Source organism: Mesoplodon mirus (assembly GCF_964341445.2).
Source record: "Mesoplodon mirus genome assembly, chromosome: 3".
NCBI classification, from domain to species: Eukaryota; Metazoa; Chordata; class Mammalia; order Artiodactyla; family Ziphiidae; genus Mesoplodon; species Mesoplodon mirus.
This window is the reverse complement of record NC_138978.1, coordinates 199,381,172-199,396,985: the sequence shown is the minus strand read 5'-3', so window position 1 is coordinate 199,396,985 and position 15,814 is coordinate 199,381,172. Positions and strand designations below refer to the sequence as shown.

Genomic DNA, 15,814 nt, shown 5'->3' with positions numbered 1-15,814 from the left:
GGTCCACAGAGTGATGTCTTTGTCTGGGCACTGTCACACTCTGAAAGTTATCTCAGAACAGACACACTCTAGGGGCTGATGGAGGGACACAGGCCTAGTCCTCAGGTGTCAGTTTCAGGGAGGTACTAGGTGTTACTGTACCGTATGCTTGTCCAGGGACGTAATGTAGGTTTTCTAGGGTGTGTCTTATCCAGTCTGTCACATGTAGCTTAGACCTAAGTTCCCCAAATGATTAATTATATGTGTCATCTCAAATAGCACGGTGCCTAATACAGAGTAGTTGCTCAAATCCTAATTGACAGTGCTTTGAAGACCCTGCACTCTTCACGATGCCTTAAGGGAAGTTCCTGCTCACAGCCTTGGCTTAGGGGTCCGAGAGTGAGCATGGAGGTCCTTAGACAACACCTATGAGTATAAGTTATTTTAGGAGCCAGTTTCGGGGGCTTCCCTGGTGGCTCAGTGGTTAAGAATCCGGCTGCCAATGCAGGGGACACGGGTTCGACCCCTGGTCCGGGAAGATCTCACATGCCGCGGAGCAGCTAATCCCGTGCGCCACAACTACTGAGCCTGAGCTCTAGGTCCCGCGAGCCACAACTGCTGAGCCCGTGTGCCGCAACAACTGAAGCCCGTGTGCCTAGAGCCCGTGCTCCGCAACAAGAGAAGCCACCGCGATGAGAAGCCCACGCACCGCAACGAAGCCTAGCTCCCGCTCGCCACAACTAGAGAAAGCCCGCGTGCAGCAACGAAGACCCAACGCAGCCAAAAATAAAAATAAACAAAATAAATTTAAAAAAAAAAAGAGCCAGTTTCGAATAGGGCAGCAGATTCCCCCTTCCCCTGCTGAAGTTTCAGAAATAACCAGAAAAAAATTCAGGAATGGGGAAAATTCTGAATTAAAAGCCGATTTGTGACTGATGGTCTATTAGGGACTCTCTCTCTTAGGCTTTTTTCACCCGATTTGACTATAACTCTCTTCATGATCTCAGCAAGTTGTGTCTGAAACGATTGTTTTCCCAAGAGCCTGCTTATTTCTGGGAGATGGGAAATAACGGTGGCGGGAATGGGGCGGGAAGGGAAGGGAAGGGAAGGGAAGCAAGGTTACAGAGCAGCCCCACCATGTGGTCACGCACCCGCAGGTGGATTCTGAAGAGCCCGTCTTCGAGGCCGTCATCAACTGGGTGAAGCACGCCAGGGAGGGGCGGGAAGAGTCTCTGCCGGACCTGCTGCAGTACGTCCGTATGCCCCTGCTGACGCCCAGGTACATCACGGATGTCATAGATGCCGAGGTGAGCCACACAGGACTCAGGGCTGTGGGCATCTCTTGTAGCTTCGTGTCGTGAACCCAGAACTGGTCACCTCAGAGGAGGCACGAGTGTCCTGGGAAGCATGTCCCAGGGGGCCTGGGGCGGGGAGTCTGCAGGCGGTCGCTTGGCCGGTCAGTCTCCTGGCAGAAATGAAAGTCTATGGCTTAATTTAATTTTGTGCTTTGTTGTCTTTTCATTTTACATGCTGCTCAGTGTTTTGCATAAGCAACATTGGATGATAAGTTTTGTCCCCTTCTCTGTTAAACAGCAATTGTTCCAAATTGCCTTGGAAAAGGTGCTTTGCTTACCTAGTCTCTATTTTTGATTTCTGGTGAGGCCAGCATGAAAGGAGTTTGATGCATTTATTGGGTTGGCCAAAAGGTTCCTTCAGTTTTTAAGTAAAAATAAAAGACACATTTTTCATTTTCACCAAGAACTTTATTGAAAGACGTATTCACCGTTTTTTTCCACTACCTTCTGTCCTTTTTCAGGCAACTTCATAATTCCATCTTCCCAAAACTTTTTATCTTTTTGAGCAACGAACTGTTCCAGGTGCATTTTACAGTATTCCAGGGAATTGGAATTTTTTCCATTAAGAGAATTTTGTAAAGATCAAAATAAGTGGAGATCCGAAGGTACAATGTCTGGCAGGTGAATCAGAACTTCCCAGCCAAGCTGTAACAGTTTCTGCCTGGTCATCAAAGAAAAATGCAGCCTTGCGTTATCCTGATGGAAGATTACACGTTTTCTGTTGACTAATTCTGGATGCTTTTCGTTGAGTGCTGCTTTCAGTTGGTCTAACTGGGAGCAGTACTTGATGAAATTAATCATTTCATTTTCCGGAAGGAGCTCAAAATAGAGGACTCCCTTCCAATCCCACCATATACACAACATCACCTTCTTTGGATGAAGACTGGCCTTTGGTGTGGTTGATGGTGGTTCATTTCGCTTGCCCCACGATCTCTTCCGTTCCACATTGTTGTACACTATCCACTTTTCTTCGTCAGTCATAATTTAAAAATGGAACATTTTTGTTACCTTTCAGTAGAGAATCGCTTGCGGTAATATGGTCAAGAAGGTTTTTTTCCACTTAATACTGAACTCAGACATCAAAGCAATTAACCAAGCTGGTGCAAATGATTTTCAGTGCTTGATTTGGACCTTCTGAGTACGTCGGCTGTCTCCCGCGTGGTATAACGTTGATTTTCGCAATGAATGTCTCGATTTGATCACTGTCAACTGGTCTGCCAGACCGTGGAGCATTGTCCAGTGAGAAATCTCCAGCACGAAACTTCGCAAACCACTTTTGACACATTTGATTAGTCACAGCACCTTCTCCATACACTACACAAATCTTTTTCTGCGTTTCAGTTGCATTTTTAACCTTTCTTGAAATAATAAAGCATGATATGCCAAGAATGTTGCTTTTTCCTTCCATCTTCAGTATTAAAATGGCTACAGAAAAATTCAACGATTTTGATAAGTATTTTTTAATGCACGCTGATATGACAGCTGTCACAATACAATCTAAAAAAAATGGTTTCGAAGGAAGTTAAAGTCAGCTAAGTGCTACTAGAGCCAGCTTAGGAAAAAACCGAACGAACTTTTTGGTCAACCCAATAATATCAACTTGGATCATATCGTGTTTGTTTATAAGTGTTTCTCCAGCCTGAGATCTCGGTGGTGCGTTTTCTGACCTTCACCATGTGCATTACCTGGAGGCTACCCTGGGGGCCGCTGATTTGTAATGTGTAGGTGAGGCCCTGACGTCTCGTGTGTGCTCCTGCTTCTGGCCCAACCCTGGTCTCTTTGGAAGTTAATTACAGACACAGCTTTGCAGTCGTTCGCATTAGAAAAGATGCCGGTGATTAGTGTCACATCTCAAATTCTTTGCCTCCTGTTTGTAATTTCTTCCTTATAGTCCACTCACACACCCCTCACATACCTTTGAATCATGTAACGTCTATTCAAAAAATCTTTTTTTAATCATTCCGGAAACCCGTAGCATAATTATTACCAGCAGCCCTCCTGGAACCACAGGGCTTTGGAAACTGGTTTTCCGTGTTAAGAATTTAATGCTTTATATGTGCCATTTATGCTTTTATTAGAGGTGGTCCTGCAGCTCACTCTCCTACCTGCTGTATTTCAGCCTTTCATCCGCTGTAGTTTACAGTGCAGGGACCTCGTTGATGAAGCAAAGAAGTTTCATCTGAGGCCTGAGCTGCGCAGTCAGATGCAGGGACCCAGGACAAGGGCGCGTCTAGGTAAGCTGGCATCTTGTATTAATTGTGTCAACTTGTACAAGTCCCTTTACCACCCTGAGCTTTCTTTCCTATAAACCAAGGATATCTTCCCTTCTATTTCACATAACTCTTTGGAGGATTACATGAGATAAAGTGTGTGAAACCACTTCATAAACTGTCAAGTATCATGCAACATAAGTTATCACTGTATTTCAGTATATTTGGAGCCTGTGAATTAGAAATATCTCAAATGTCATGTAGTGAGTAAGTGGTCTGCTTCCCCCACCTCTGCCCTTCTCCACGTGAAGAGAAAAGAGGAAGGGGAAGCAGCAGCGTGGTGACCTGCAGAGGAGTCCCGGGTGGTCAGAGGCAATGGCATGCGGTGGTCAAGGGCCTGGACTCAAGCCAGACTGTGGGTTGGGTGCAGGTCCCCATTTACCACTTGCCAGGTGTTCGGCAGGAAACTCAGCCTCTCTGTGTCAGTTGCCTCATCTGTAAAATGGGGGCCATCATAGCTCCTCCCTTGAAGGTTGTCGTGAAGAGCAAGTGAAAGGCTGAGAACGGCTCTCGGCACACGTGAGTGCTGTGCACGGAGGCTGTCATGTCGGCAGGCAGACCTGGGTTCAGATCCCAGCCCAGCCAGTGACTGGCTGGTTGTGAGCCTGGGCAGGGTGTCCACTTGTCTGAGCCGACACTTCCGCCTCTGAAATGAGGACACTAATGTCTTATCACACTGGTTGTTGTGGAGGCCCAATGACATCACGCATGTAAGATGCCTGACATTGCAGCTGGCACGTAATCTGTGCTCAAATGTTACGTCACTTCCATTTCACTGTCCCAGGATCCTAGATACTGTATGTAGTAATAGCATTTCATAGGTTATAAATTACTCTGTGTATATGGGGTGGTATCTCATTTTTATCACTTCCTATTTTTGCTCTTATCTGACTGTGGACTCGTGTGCTAAGGTGTTAATGGATAATTAAGCCTTTCATTGATAGATTTAAGTAGAATGATGATTTATCTCATTTTTTAATGGCATAAGTAGTACATATCTGTAGAAGTTTTAGAAATACAGAGGAGCAAAAAATAAATGAGTCATCCATAATTCCACCACCCAGAGATACTACTGTTTGTTATTGTTGTTTTTAAAGGGATGCTGTTCTGTTAATTCCTGGGAGATGACAAAATGTGATCTGTATTGCTTGTTATATACAGAGATATGTAATCAACACAAGATAAATGGAGAAAATACAAAAGGAAATTTTTTTTAAAAGATTGAAGGACTAAGTGAAAAATCCTGAAAATATTAGAAGAAATTATACGAAAATTATTTGTATAACTTCTGGGTGGGAGCCTTTTTTTCTATTTTTAATTGTGGTAAAATATACATAACATAAACTTTACCATCTTCTCCATTTTAAGTGTACAGATCAGCAGTGTTAAATACATTCACACGGTTGTACAAGCCATGTCCAGGACTCTTCTCATCTTACAAAACTGGGATTCTGTATCCATGAGAGAGCAACCTCCCTTCTCTCTACTCCCCTTTTTTAACTAAAACAGAAAAACCTAGAACTATTCAAGGTTACTTGACTGCATCCGTTTTTTGGGGTTTTTTGGTTTTTTAAAATTGTTGGCAAAAGACGTACAGTCAAAAGACGGGGACTGGGAGAAAATATACTCAATATGTATGACAAAAGGTTAACATTTCTACGTAAAAAGAACCCATATGTATCAACAAGGAAAAGAGCAGTGACCCCACAGAAGCCGGCATGCGAGGCGCACAGGTAGCACACAGAGGAGGACGCGTGAGGGAACACCGTGCGCTTAAAAGATGCTCCACTAGGAGGTCTGGAGCCACAGATTAGACCAAGGTAGTCACCAGAGTTTAAAACGGGCGCACCCTGTGTGTCCCATCTCCGGGAATCTGTGCTGTAGAGACAGTGTGTCAGTACGGAAGTAAGCACATATGAGGAAAGATACATGCATAAGAATGTTTACTGTAAATCGCTGATATCCAGAAAAAAATGAATACAACCTGAATGCCAAGTAAAGGGGGGTTAATGGTTGACTGAAGTATAGCACAGCTGTACCATGGAATGTCACGGAACTGTTAAAAGCCTTGAGTCAGACACACGTAACATTAATTGTGTACGCTGAGTGGGGGAAAAGAAAGAGGCAAAAGCTCCTATACATGTGCGTTTGCCTGAGCATAAACACACGATATGTATGCAGGATAAACACCAAACCTTTAATAAAGTGAGATTGCGGGGGAATATTAACTACTAGGGTTTTGTTTATATACCTCCGTGTTATTACCATAAGCTTACAGAGAAGATAACAAATATATATTCTGGAAGTACCAGGTAAGCCAGCGATGTAGAGGAAAGAATCTGGCACTAGGAGGTAAGACATCTCGCTTACTTTGATTTTTCACTCCAGGTTCTGTTACTCTGCTAACGTGCTGTTTGAACTTCGACAAGTCCTTCAGCTTCTCTGGATTACCATTTCTTCTTCGGCATATGAAAGGAGTTAAATTCACCAACTAGAGTTCTTTCCAATACAGAAGATGTGTTTCTTTCTTGTAGAGCCAGAAGTGTCCCAACCAGTACATAATTGCTTCTTAAATCGAACTAAGTCCAATGAAAATTTGTGTGAACCACCAAACCCAGAAGGTTCTTTAGAGTGCATTTCCTGCTTTTCTTTGAACAGGCAGCAGAAAGCTCCTGCTTGCTCAGAGAACTTGCTTATTGTCCTGACCTTGAGGGATTAGAATATGATTCTACACGCCCTCATAGTTTTGAGGTCATTTTTTCAAAAGTTCTAGGAAGGAAATAATGAAACTGTTCCCTACCAGATTCTTAATTTAGCATCTCCACGTTAGTACCTTAGAAGTAAATTGTTCCAGCCATCCTGTCCTCTCTGCCCGTCTCTATTCATAGAGGTTGCTAAGTCAGTTACCAGGATGATGGCTCTTTGCATACAGCATAAGGAAATTAAATATACAGCTGAGGAAAAACAGCAATGCCAAATAATGTGTGGGGATTTTGTTTTAATTGTTAATCTTACCCATTACTCTCTCATAAAAGATGTAATAGAAATTGTAGTTCCTACTTTGTCACTGGCTTCTTTTCCGAGCACATGGAAATGTCGGTCCCTGAACCTGTTCTTAGCAGTCCTGCAGCCTGTCTGCACTTTCCTCCAACAAAACACCCCAGCGCACACACGTTCCCCTCCTCCCCCCCCCAAAAAAATAGTGACTGGCACTGTTGGGACGCCTTGGTGTGAGTAATGCGCCTTTTCACACTGCTCTTATCAGGTGTTTTGGACACATTTTCCTCATCATAAAGATAAGAATCTAACTTGGCAAGTGCCCCATTCCTTGGCAGAGAACAAACAGGCTTCCTTCTGGTCGGCCCTTTCCCTGGCTTTTTCTCACATTAGTAAGTCTGCTGGAGTAGTGGTCCCAGCTGAGGGTCCAAAAACAGTGAAACCCTAGGAGTTCCTCTGAGGGAGGAAGACTTTCTAGGCACAAAGCAATAGAAGAAGTTGCAAAAGGCAAGGCCAGTGTACTTGACTAAATAAAAACCATGTACAACACTGTAAGACAAATCAGGAAAATAAATCTGCTGCAGCCACAGCAAAAGGTTAAAGTCGTTTGCATGCAAAGAGCTCATAAAAATGCATGCAAGAAAGAAACACTAGAGACTTGAGTGTACGGCTCCTAGAAGGGGAGTCCTGCTAAATATAAGGGGCGAGATTCGGCCGAAGTAGTTATAAAGGCTTAGCAGTGATGAGGCAAGCACTGAGTCAATAAATCCGATTGTTCGCCTACCGACGTATCAAGGAATACAAAGACAGAACCAGTGCTACAGGGCAGAATGGTGGCGCCTTGGAGTGTTGGTGGGGGTGGGATTCGTGTCGGCCGCAGCACCGCATGCTGCAGGTCAAAAGACCCCTTACGGTTCACATCCTCCACCAGGCAGTCCTCCCATTACTGTGTGAAGAAAATGACCGGGGAAAGTGCCATACTCAAGGGTGTTCATCATAGGGTTATATGCGATGATGTATAACCCCACATCACGAACCCCTGAAATGCCTAAGAATATTAAAATCATATATTACAGGAGTTTGTTAATACCTCGAGAAAATGAGATAAAACAGGACGCACTACAACATGGTCCCATTGATGTTCTATAAATATTGAGAAACAAAACTGGAAGGAAATAATCTTACGCTTCGCTGTGTCTTTGTATTCTGGAATTATAGCTAAATCTTTTTAAGCTTTTTAACACTGATAATGTATTTTATATATTATATGTTTTATAATCACAAGACATAAAATTCTTAAATCTTTTTAACCAAAGGGTGGGTAACATGTGAGTGAGGATGACAGTCATACTAGCCCTTGAGTTATTTTTTAAACTTTTTAAAAGAAAATCAATTTTGTGCTAGAAAAAGCTACACAGGCTAAACAGACATCAGAATTGACTAAAATTACATGTTTTCAGTGTGAAAACACTGGCCCTCTCATCCTTATCAAAAGCTCTGTTGGCACTGACATGAACTCCGGCTGCAGTGGGGAAGTTAACCACTTAAACTCACGCGGCAGGCAGTCTTTCAAAACACAGGATCTTTCAGGGAAAGTAATGAAAACAGGCCTTCCTTGCAGAGAGGTTCGGACACCCCAGCCTCTAGTGACCTAGGAGCCTCAGGGTTCAGAGCCATAAATCACTGAGCGACTCACGCTGACACCTTGTCCACGTTCCTCTGTGGATGCAGGGTTACCAGGAGGTTTACTGAGAAACTTGCAGCCAACGGGAGTGCTATTGGTCCTCCAGATTTTGAAATTAAAGCTGAAAATCAATGGTATTTTTTTTAATGTGCGAAGCATAGAAAATCCCCTCGGTTGTTGTGGGTGCTTTCGGGACTCATCACTGTCTCACCTCCTCTGCTCAAGTCAGAGGGGGAGAAAGGGGCAGATGGCGGGGAAGTGCTGCCAACGCAGGCCCTGGCCTCCCCCAGCTTGGAGGCATTTCAGAAATAAAATCTGCATCATACAAAAGGGCCCTTTGTTCAAATGCTTTGTTTTCTAAAAGGAGATGGCTGCTCACCTTGGAGAAGGGGCCACGTACTTTATTTGGCAAGTTCACAGACAGGTGCCCTCTCAGAGGGGGAGGTTAAAGTCCATGCTTTATGTGTGGGTTTAAGAAAAATTTCAAACATGTATAAAAACAGAATAATATAAGGATTTCCCCCATACCTATTGTCCAGTTTCAACAATTATCAACTCATAGCCTACGTATTTTGAAGCAAATCCCAGACAGGGTAAAATTCCATCCATATATATTATGCTTTCGTGTGTATCTCTAAAAGATAAGAAACACACAACCAAGTATTTATCTTCATCAGATATCAAGTACACATACACACTTCCTCAGTTTTCCCGTAATTGATTTTTCTTTGTTTTTGACACTTCAGTTGCTCCAATCAGGATCCAGACAAGGCCCACACATTGCACTGAGTTCAGAGCACTCTTTCGTCTCTTTTATTTTATTTTGAAACTATTTTTTTCCACATATTTTTGTTGGGCTTTAATTAATTTATTTATTTTTGGCTGCATTGGGTCTTCGTTGCTGCGCGTGAGCTTTCTCTAGTTGCGGCGAGCTGGGGCTAGTCTTCGTTGTGGTGCGTGGGCTTCTCATTGTGGTGGCTTCTCTTGTTGTGGAGCCCGTGCTGTAGGCGCACAGGCTTCAGTAGTTGTGGCGTGTGGGCTCAGTAGTTGTGGCTCGCAGGCTCTAGAGCGCAGGATCGGTAGCTGTGGCGCACAGCCTTAGTTGCTCCGTGGCATGTGGGATCTTCCTGGACCAGGGATTGAACCCGTGTCCCTGCATTGGTAGGCAGATTCTTAACCACTGTGCCACCAGGGAAGTCCTCTTTAGTCTCTTTTAATCCATAGTTTTTTCCCTCCTGCTTTGGTTTTCCTTTGCAATTTATCTGTTAAAGAAACCTGTAGAATTTCCCACAGTCTAGATTCTGTTGACTGCATCCAAGTAGTCTCATTTAGCACATTCTTCTGTCCCCTGAATCTCCTGTAAACTGGTGGTTAGACTAGACGCTTGATAAGAGTCAAGATTCAGCCTCAATTTTTCGGCAAGAATACTTCGTAAGTGATGGTGGCGTGCTTCCTGCTGAGTGTTGTGAAGCGTATGTGAGCTTTTCCCTGATGGTCATAGCAGCTGTGGGTGACTGTCACAGCCGTGACTTCATTAGGGGCTTGTCTGTATTTCTTGTCAGTTTAAAGGCACTGCATTTGCTCTTTCAAGTCCAGGTCAACAAAATGCCCTCCTGGTGACTGAATTTCCCTAGATGCTCCAGCTAAGTGTTCTCTCCAGTAGAACAATACACGGGGGACTTCCTCAAAAGAAACATTATCAGAATAAGATTATCCAAATAAGTCCTTAGGGGAAAGGGGACGATATAAAAGCTATCAAAATGTCTTGTTTGGGAAAATAGTAGAGAAAAAGACTCCCTTTTAAAAGCCTAGTCTTATGATTACCTGGCAGTTTTGATGAATTAGCAGGGAATGTGGTCGTATAGTTGGCTAATCTGGAAAAATAAAAGTCATGGAAAAGATTTTTTTAATCTATCATTTGGTTCCTAAGCCACAACTCTCAACTTTTTGGGGACAAGGTTAGGAGAGCATTCTTTGCCACTGCAAAAAATCTCCCCTTCTGAGTTTTACAGGGTGAGAAGGGCAGAGAGAGCCCCTCCAGCCTCCAGCCTGCACTTGGGGCCCGTTGTGAAATCAGCCAAGTTGTCTAGATGGGTTGAAATGGTGTAGGGTGTGTTCACGCTTGCCTTCCGGAGTTTTAATGTTGTCCAGAAATTTAAATTTCAGAGATTCGGGTTCTCAGGAAGAAATAATTTCCTGTTAGGCAGCCGTATGATGAATCTCCTACTTCAGGTGGCTTCTCTGCGCTGCAGACAACAAGGTATCCTAGCCCCGTTTCTCCTTCTCCTTCCCTGGGAGGAGTTACCCAGCAGCGATGGGGAAGTGACCTCTCTCCTTCTCCCTTGTCCTCAGGAGCCAACGAAGTGCTTCTGGTGGTTGGGGGCTTCGGAAGCCAGCAGTCTCCCATCGACGTGGTAGAGAAGTATGACCCCAAGACTCAGGAGTGGAGCTTTTTGCCAGTAAGTAGTGGTGGAACCAAGCCTGGGGAAAGAGCTTAAATGCAGTCCCTGGCTCCGGATCATAACTAGTCCAGCCCTTGGACTAGAAGAGCCTGGTAACAGCATCGTGTTCCTTACAGCATTAGGTACAGTAGTTAGTTACTGACTAATTAGACATCAGAAATATTAATGACCCTGTGTCACGTTACACTCAGCTGGCGGCCACCATTCCCGCGCCTTCCCGAGCTGCCTGTGCAACTCCCAGGGCGCTCCCCTCGTGCCCTGTTGACCTGCACACTGTGTTAAACTGTGCTAAGCTGAACTGGCGTCCAGCGGAACTTGGAAGTTTGTATCTCTCTCCTTCGGCGTGTCTGTTTCAGTGCTGAATGAACAGTAGTAATTCTGAGAAAACTTGGAAATCTTTTGATCATTTCTCCTAACTTTTTGGGTCTTTGGGTCCTGGCCCTTAGATAGCACGGTGGTAATCACTTTCTACTTTATGGAAGGATACCGGTCTTTAGCCCAGTGCCTTATGGAATAGAAAGGAATCGGATACTGGATAACAGAAGGACGTTAGGTCCTTTGGAAGCCTTGGAAGGAGGCAAATGTAGAGAAGGCTTTAACCTGTAAGAGCATCACAACAAGCAAGAGGTTTTCATCCAGACAGCAGATGAACCTCTGCCCAGAAGGCTTCACAGTGACAGGTGAAGCAGCAGAGGTGCATAGATAAAAACAGGAAGGACAGCAAAAGGGCAGGCCTAAGACTGGCATGACTGAAATGACAGAGGTACCTCCTCTCTCCTGAATCCTAGAGCATCACTCGGAAGAGACGCTATGTAGCCTCAGTGTCCCTTCACGACCGGATCTACGTGATTGGCGGCTACGATGGCCGTTCCCGCCTCAGCTCAGTGGAGTGTCTAGACTACACAGCAGACGAAGATGGGGTCTGGTATTCTGTGGCCCCTATGAATGTCCGACGAGGCCTGGCTGGAGCCACCACCTTAGGAGGTAGGCTGGTGCACAGGGCAGTGTTTGCATTTCGGGGTGGCTGGATCGGGGTTCACACCTCTCTATGAAATGTGGAGGCTACTGGTGAGATCAGATATGCCTTTGTGCTTTCAGAAATACTCATGGGTGTCTCAACGCTGACAACAGAGTTGGTAAATCAAGTCCCGGCGTGCTGAGTGGGGAATTGGCACTAGTTGTAGTTTTGCAAATTCCCATCTAGTCTTGGAATGTTTCTGAAGATTCCATCTTACCCCATTCTGTTTACATGTCTCGATTGTGCTGTCCTCTTTAAAAAGGACTTAATTGACTTATCCCTTAAAAAAACACTTGTTTTTGCCCCCAAACATTGGAAAGAGTTGTGGGAGATTTGTAGAGAAAAGAGTTATCAGAAGCCTCTCGTTCTCTAACAGCTGTGGCTTGTTCATTCTGAGCAGATATGATCTATGTCTCTGGGGGCTTTGACGGAAGCAGGCGTCACACCAGTATGGAGCGGTATGACCCAAACATCGACCAGTGGAGCATGCTGGGAGACATGCAGACGGCCCGGGAAGGCGCAGGCCTCGTGGTGGCCAGCGGGGTCATCTACTGCCTAGGTGTGCGGGCTGGGACGCGGGGAGAACTGATGGGCGGCAGCCTCGGGGTGGGATCCTTTTTACCAGAATGAAGTTCGTAGACGTCCTTCCACTAAAACCCCGGTCTGTCGCAGTATATTTTGCATTAACTGGGATTCTCCTTTTCATGGAAGCAGAAAACAGGGTACTGTCAGATTTCTTTTTGGATTATTGGAACCCTTGAGGGAGAACTGGAACTAAAAGACTTAGTTGAACCACTCGAGAAAGGCAGAATGGGAATGGGCATGAGGACTTACCATTCTTTCTGGAGTGGTCTCTGCTTTGTCTTTCAGGAGGATATGATGGCTTGAATATCTTAAATTCAGTTGAGAAATATGATCCCCATACAGGACACTGGACTAATGTCACACCGATGGCCACCAAGCGCTCTGGTAAGACCAGTCAGATCTTGGGGGGCAACAGATGGAGCGGTCCAAACCTTGTATGTGCAGTGAGGGTGCAGCCACAGGCCAGGCATCGGGCCAGGGCTGCAGCCCCGTCTTCCCTGGAGACGGAGGGAAACATGGGTCAGGTCCATTCTCCTCCAGCCTGTTGTCTCTAAATACAGTGAGACTAAAGGCAGCCTAAACCTTGACTGGGGTACAATTTGAGGGCGAAGGCTTCCTGTCTTACTCGTGTTTTGCATCTGGGCCCCTCCCTGCATCTTAGCAGCCAGTCCAGCTCTGTGCACGCGGTGCACACTGCCTGAGGGAATGTGCGTGTGCGGCGAAGGGGCTTCCTGAGCCCCCAGGCTGGGGCACAGTAAGCAGAGCGCCCTTCCTCTGGGCAAGATGTGCTCCAGAGCCAGTCACAACCCCTTTCCTCCCTTTATTGCCTTCTTTTTTCCACTTCCTTCTTTTCTCCTGATAAGGGTTGGGCCGTGAATTAACAAAGGTGAAGATGACAGCCAGTTCAAGAGGGTTTACAGGCGGGTAACCTGTGCTGGACTAGATTCTTCCAGGCCTGTCTGGCCCCGTCCCCATCCCTCGGCCATTCTGGAATTCAGCTAGCCGTCAGTGACAGTGTTCTGTTTCTAGAAGTCAGATCCTGAGCTTAGCAGTATTCATTTGCTGTACCTTTTCTTCCCCAGGTGCGGGAGTAGCCCTGCTGAATGACCATATTTATGTGGTGGGGGGATTCGATGGTACAGCCCACCTTTCTTCTGTCGAAGCATACAACATTCGCACCGATTCCTGGACAACCGTCACTAGCATGACCACCCCGCGATGCTACGTCGGGGCCACGGTGCTTCGGGGGAGACTTTATGCGATTGCAGGGTGAGGGTTAAACCAGGCATCCAGGGCGGTGTGATCTGAGCAGCATCTGGGGTGGAGATGGGGTTTGGTTCGGGAGGGAGACGGCTTGTTTGGGAGGGGGCCTGTGTGGGAGGGGGCCGTGTGGCTGCAGAGCTCAGTCCCGCCTCTTTCCCCTCAGCTACGACGGGAACTCCCTGCTGAGCAGCATCGAGTGCTACGACCCCATCATCGACAGCTGGGAGGTCGTGACCTCCATGGGAACTCAGCGCTGCGACGCTGGCGTGTGTGTTCTCCGCGAGAAGTGACCGGTCCGAGAGACAGTTTGCAGGGAACCAAGGATCCTTTCCAGAATGTCTGTTTCTCACTGTGTGCACAGAGCGATTACAGGCACCAGTGCCGTGATGATTGTGCTTATTTGACGCCCCTCGCGCTGGTGGTTGTCCCCGAGGAGGGTGGGCAGCAGACCCTCAAGGGAGGAGACTGCACACTGAGTGGGTGTGAGAGGCCAGAGCACCTCTCCTCCCGGCCGCGGGGGCACTTTCTCCTCGTTTCTGACTCAGCGTGTGCTTGGGAGAATATACATTTAAGTTGTGCCTCGCGTGTTGCAGAGAATTAAGGTGAGTATGAGCGCCGGGGTGTGGGCAGTATCCAGCCTCGATGATTGGAAGGATACCAACTCTTGTTTTACAACAATAAATATCTTTCTAGTCTACAGGTAGCAGGGGCAACACAGTTCCGTTCTGGAGGAAAACAGAGGGAAGAGCCCCGTCAAAACTTTGGGGGGACAGGGTTGGCGTCAGACCTGGGTGTAGAGTGTGGGAAGGGAGCTGGACGTGGTGGAATGTGAGTGAACCTGCGACAGCTGGAAGGCTGAGGAGGGAGTGTTATTTGAGGGTCTCTCCTTGGCCCCCTGGTATTTCTGGGCCCTGGGGACTGAGAGAGTGACAGAGCCAGCACATGTTAGGTGAGCAGAGGTGGAGGAGAAGCGGGCCTTCAGTGGGCCAGGGATAAGCCAGAAGTTCCTGTGATTTCACAGTAGTCCTCCCTGCTGTGAAGGTCTTCCTCTGTTGAATCAAATGCTACTCACTCCACTGTTATGCATCCATACTGTTTAGAGGGGGCGGGGGAGGGGCGGGGTGGCAGCTGCCGAGAAGTTCAGCTGCCTGATTACTCCCTCATTCTTTTAAGGACATACTTCTGCTAAGGTGTGGTTTTTACTGCTGTGTTTTGTACATGTAGTTCTTTGCTATTAGAACGCCCCTTCCCTGTCTTTAAAGTGGATTTTGTTCATCCCAGGACAGAATCATCAGCGACAACTAAAATCCTTTTGTTAGTTTCGGTACGCGCTGTCCCTCCAAGGCTCCCCTGTGCTGTGCAGTGACATTCCTGCTCTGTGGGTATTGGGAGTGTGGGGACGTGATCACCTAAAGAAGGATGCATTTTCCCTTTGCTCTGAAATTCCTTTTTTTCCTCTTTCCCTGAGTTGTACTGACCTCAAGTTCATTTTGTTTGTATTTTTTTTAAGAAAATCTTGAAAATCAATGGTCTCAAGTGCCTGTCTTGCAGACATTTTGGGGGACCAGGCATAGGGATCAGCTGCAGGTCCTGTCTCTTCAGCCCGTTCACCTGTGTGTTTGCCAGCTAGCTCTGCTGTGTCTCTGTTAGACAGGTAAGAGATCTCCGGAGACTCCCATCAATACAAGGTTATCTGAATTGCATATTCACGGACTCTCACAGTTGGATTTTACTTAGAAACCACAGGGGATAAAGAAGAGGCAATCTTGGGCTTGTTTTGTAACCAGTTGCATTTTAGGGTTTTAGTCGCCCCAGTCCTTTTTCCATTTGCCTCGATTTGTGTCACAAACAGCTGTTTGTGATGCAAACAGCTATGCGGAAGGCTTGCAGAACTGCAAAACTCTTGATACTCCCAGAGCAAAGGGAAGGGGGAGCCAAAGAGGTTCAGCAAAGAGGCCGGCCGGCCTTTCTCTAGCAGAGGGATTGTGCCTGTGATGAAACCGAACTGTGAGACGTGTGCCTCGTTCTCTCAGGAAGAGACCAGGGGAGGCACAGGAGCGGAGGGGGTGAAGAACCCATGGCTCTGGGCTCTGGGCTGTCTTCATGGCTGACTTCGGAGTTTCAGACCAAATTCCCAAGTAGTTCTTAGATGGCAGCCACAGCTGAATAGCCCCCCTCCGTCCCTTTCCACTCTTTCCCCA

General features: G+C 46.4%; 1 protein-coding gene across 3 annotated transcripts in view; it reads left to right on the top strand.

The window, feature by feature from the left end:
• The window catches only part of KLHL12 (kelch like family member 12), a 28,400-nt gene extending 13,260 nt beyond the window's left edge, over positions 1-15,140 (top strand). For all 3 annotated transcript variants that reach the window (XM_082612085.1, XM_082612084.1, XM_082612083.1), the window contains exons 5-12: positions 1,137-1,286; positions 3,454-3,568; positions 10,638-10,744; positions 11,536-11,731; positions 12,166-12,324; positions 12,636-12,734; positions 13,433-13,619; positions 13,777-15,140. In XM_082612085.1, coding sequence (XP_082468211.1) covers positions 1,137-1,286; positions 3,454-3,568; positions 10,638-10,744; positions 11,536-11,731; positions 12,166-12,324; positions 12,636-12,734; positions 13,433-13,619; positions 13,777-13,903 — 1,140 coding nt within the window. In that variant the 3' untranslated portion in view covers positions 13,904-15,140. The remainder of the gene's footprint in view (positions 1-1,136; positions 1,287-3,453; positions 3,569-10,637; positions 10,745-11,535; positions 11,732-12,165; positions 12,325-12,635; positions 12,735-13,432; positions 13,620-13,776) is intronic.
• Positions 15,141-15,814: the final 674 nt, after the last annotated feature.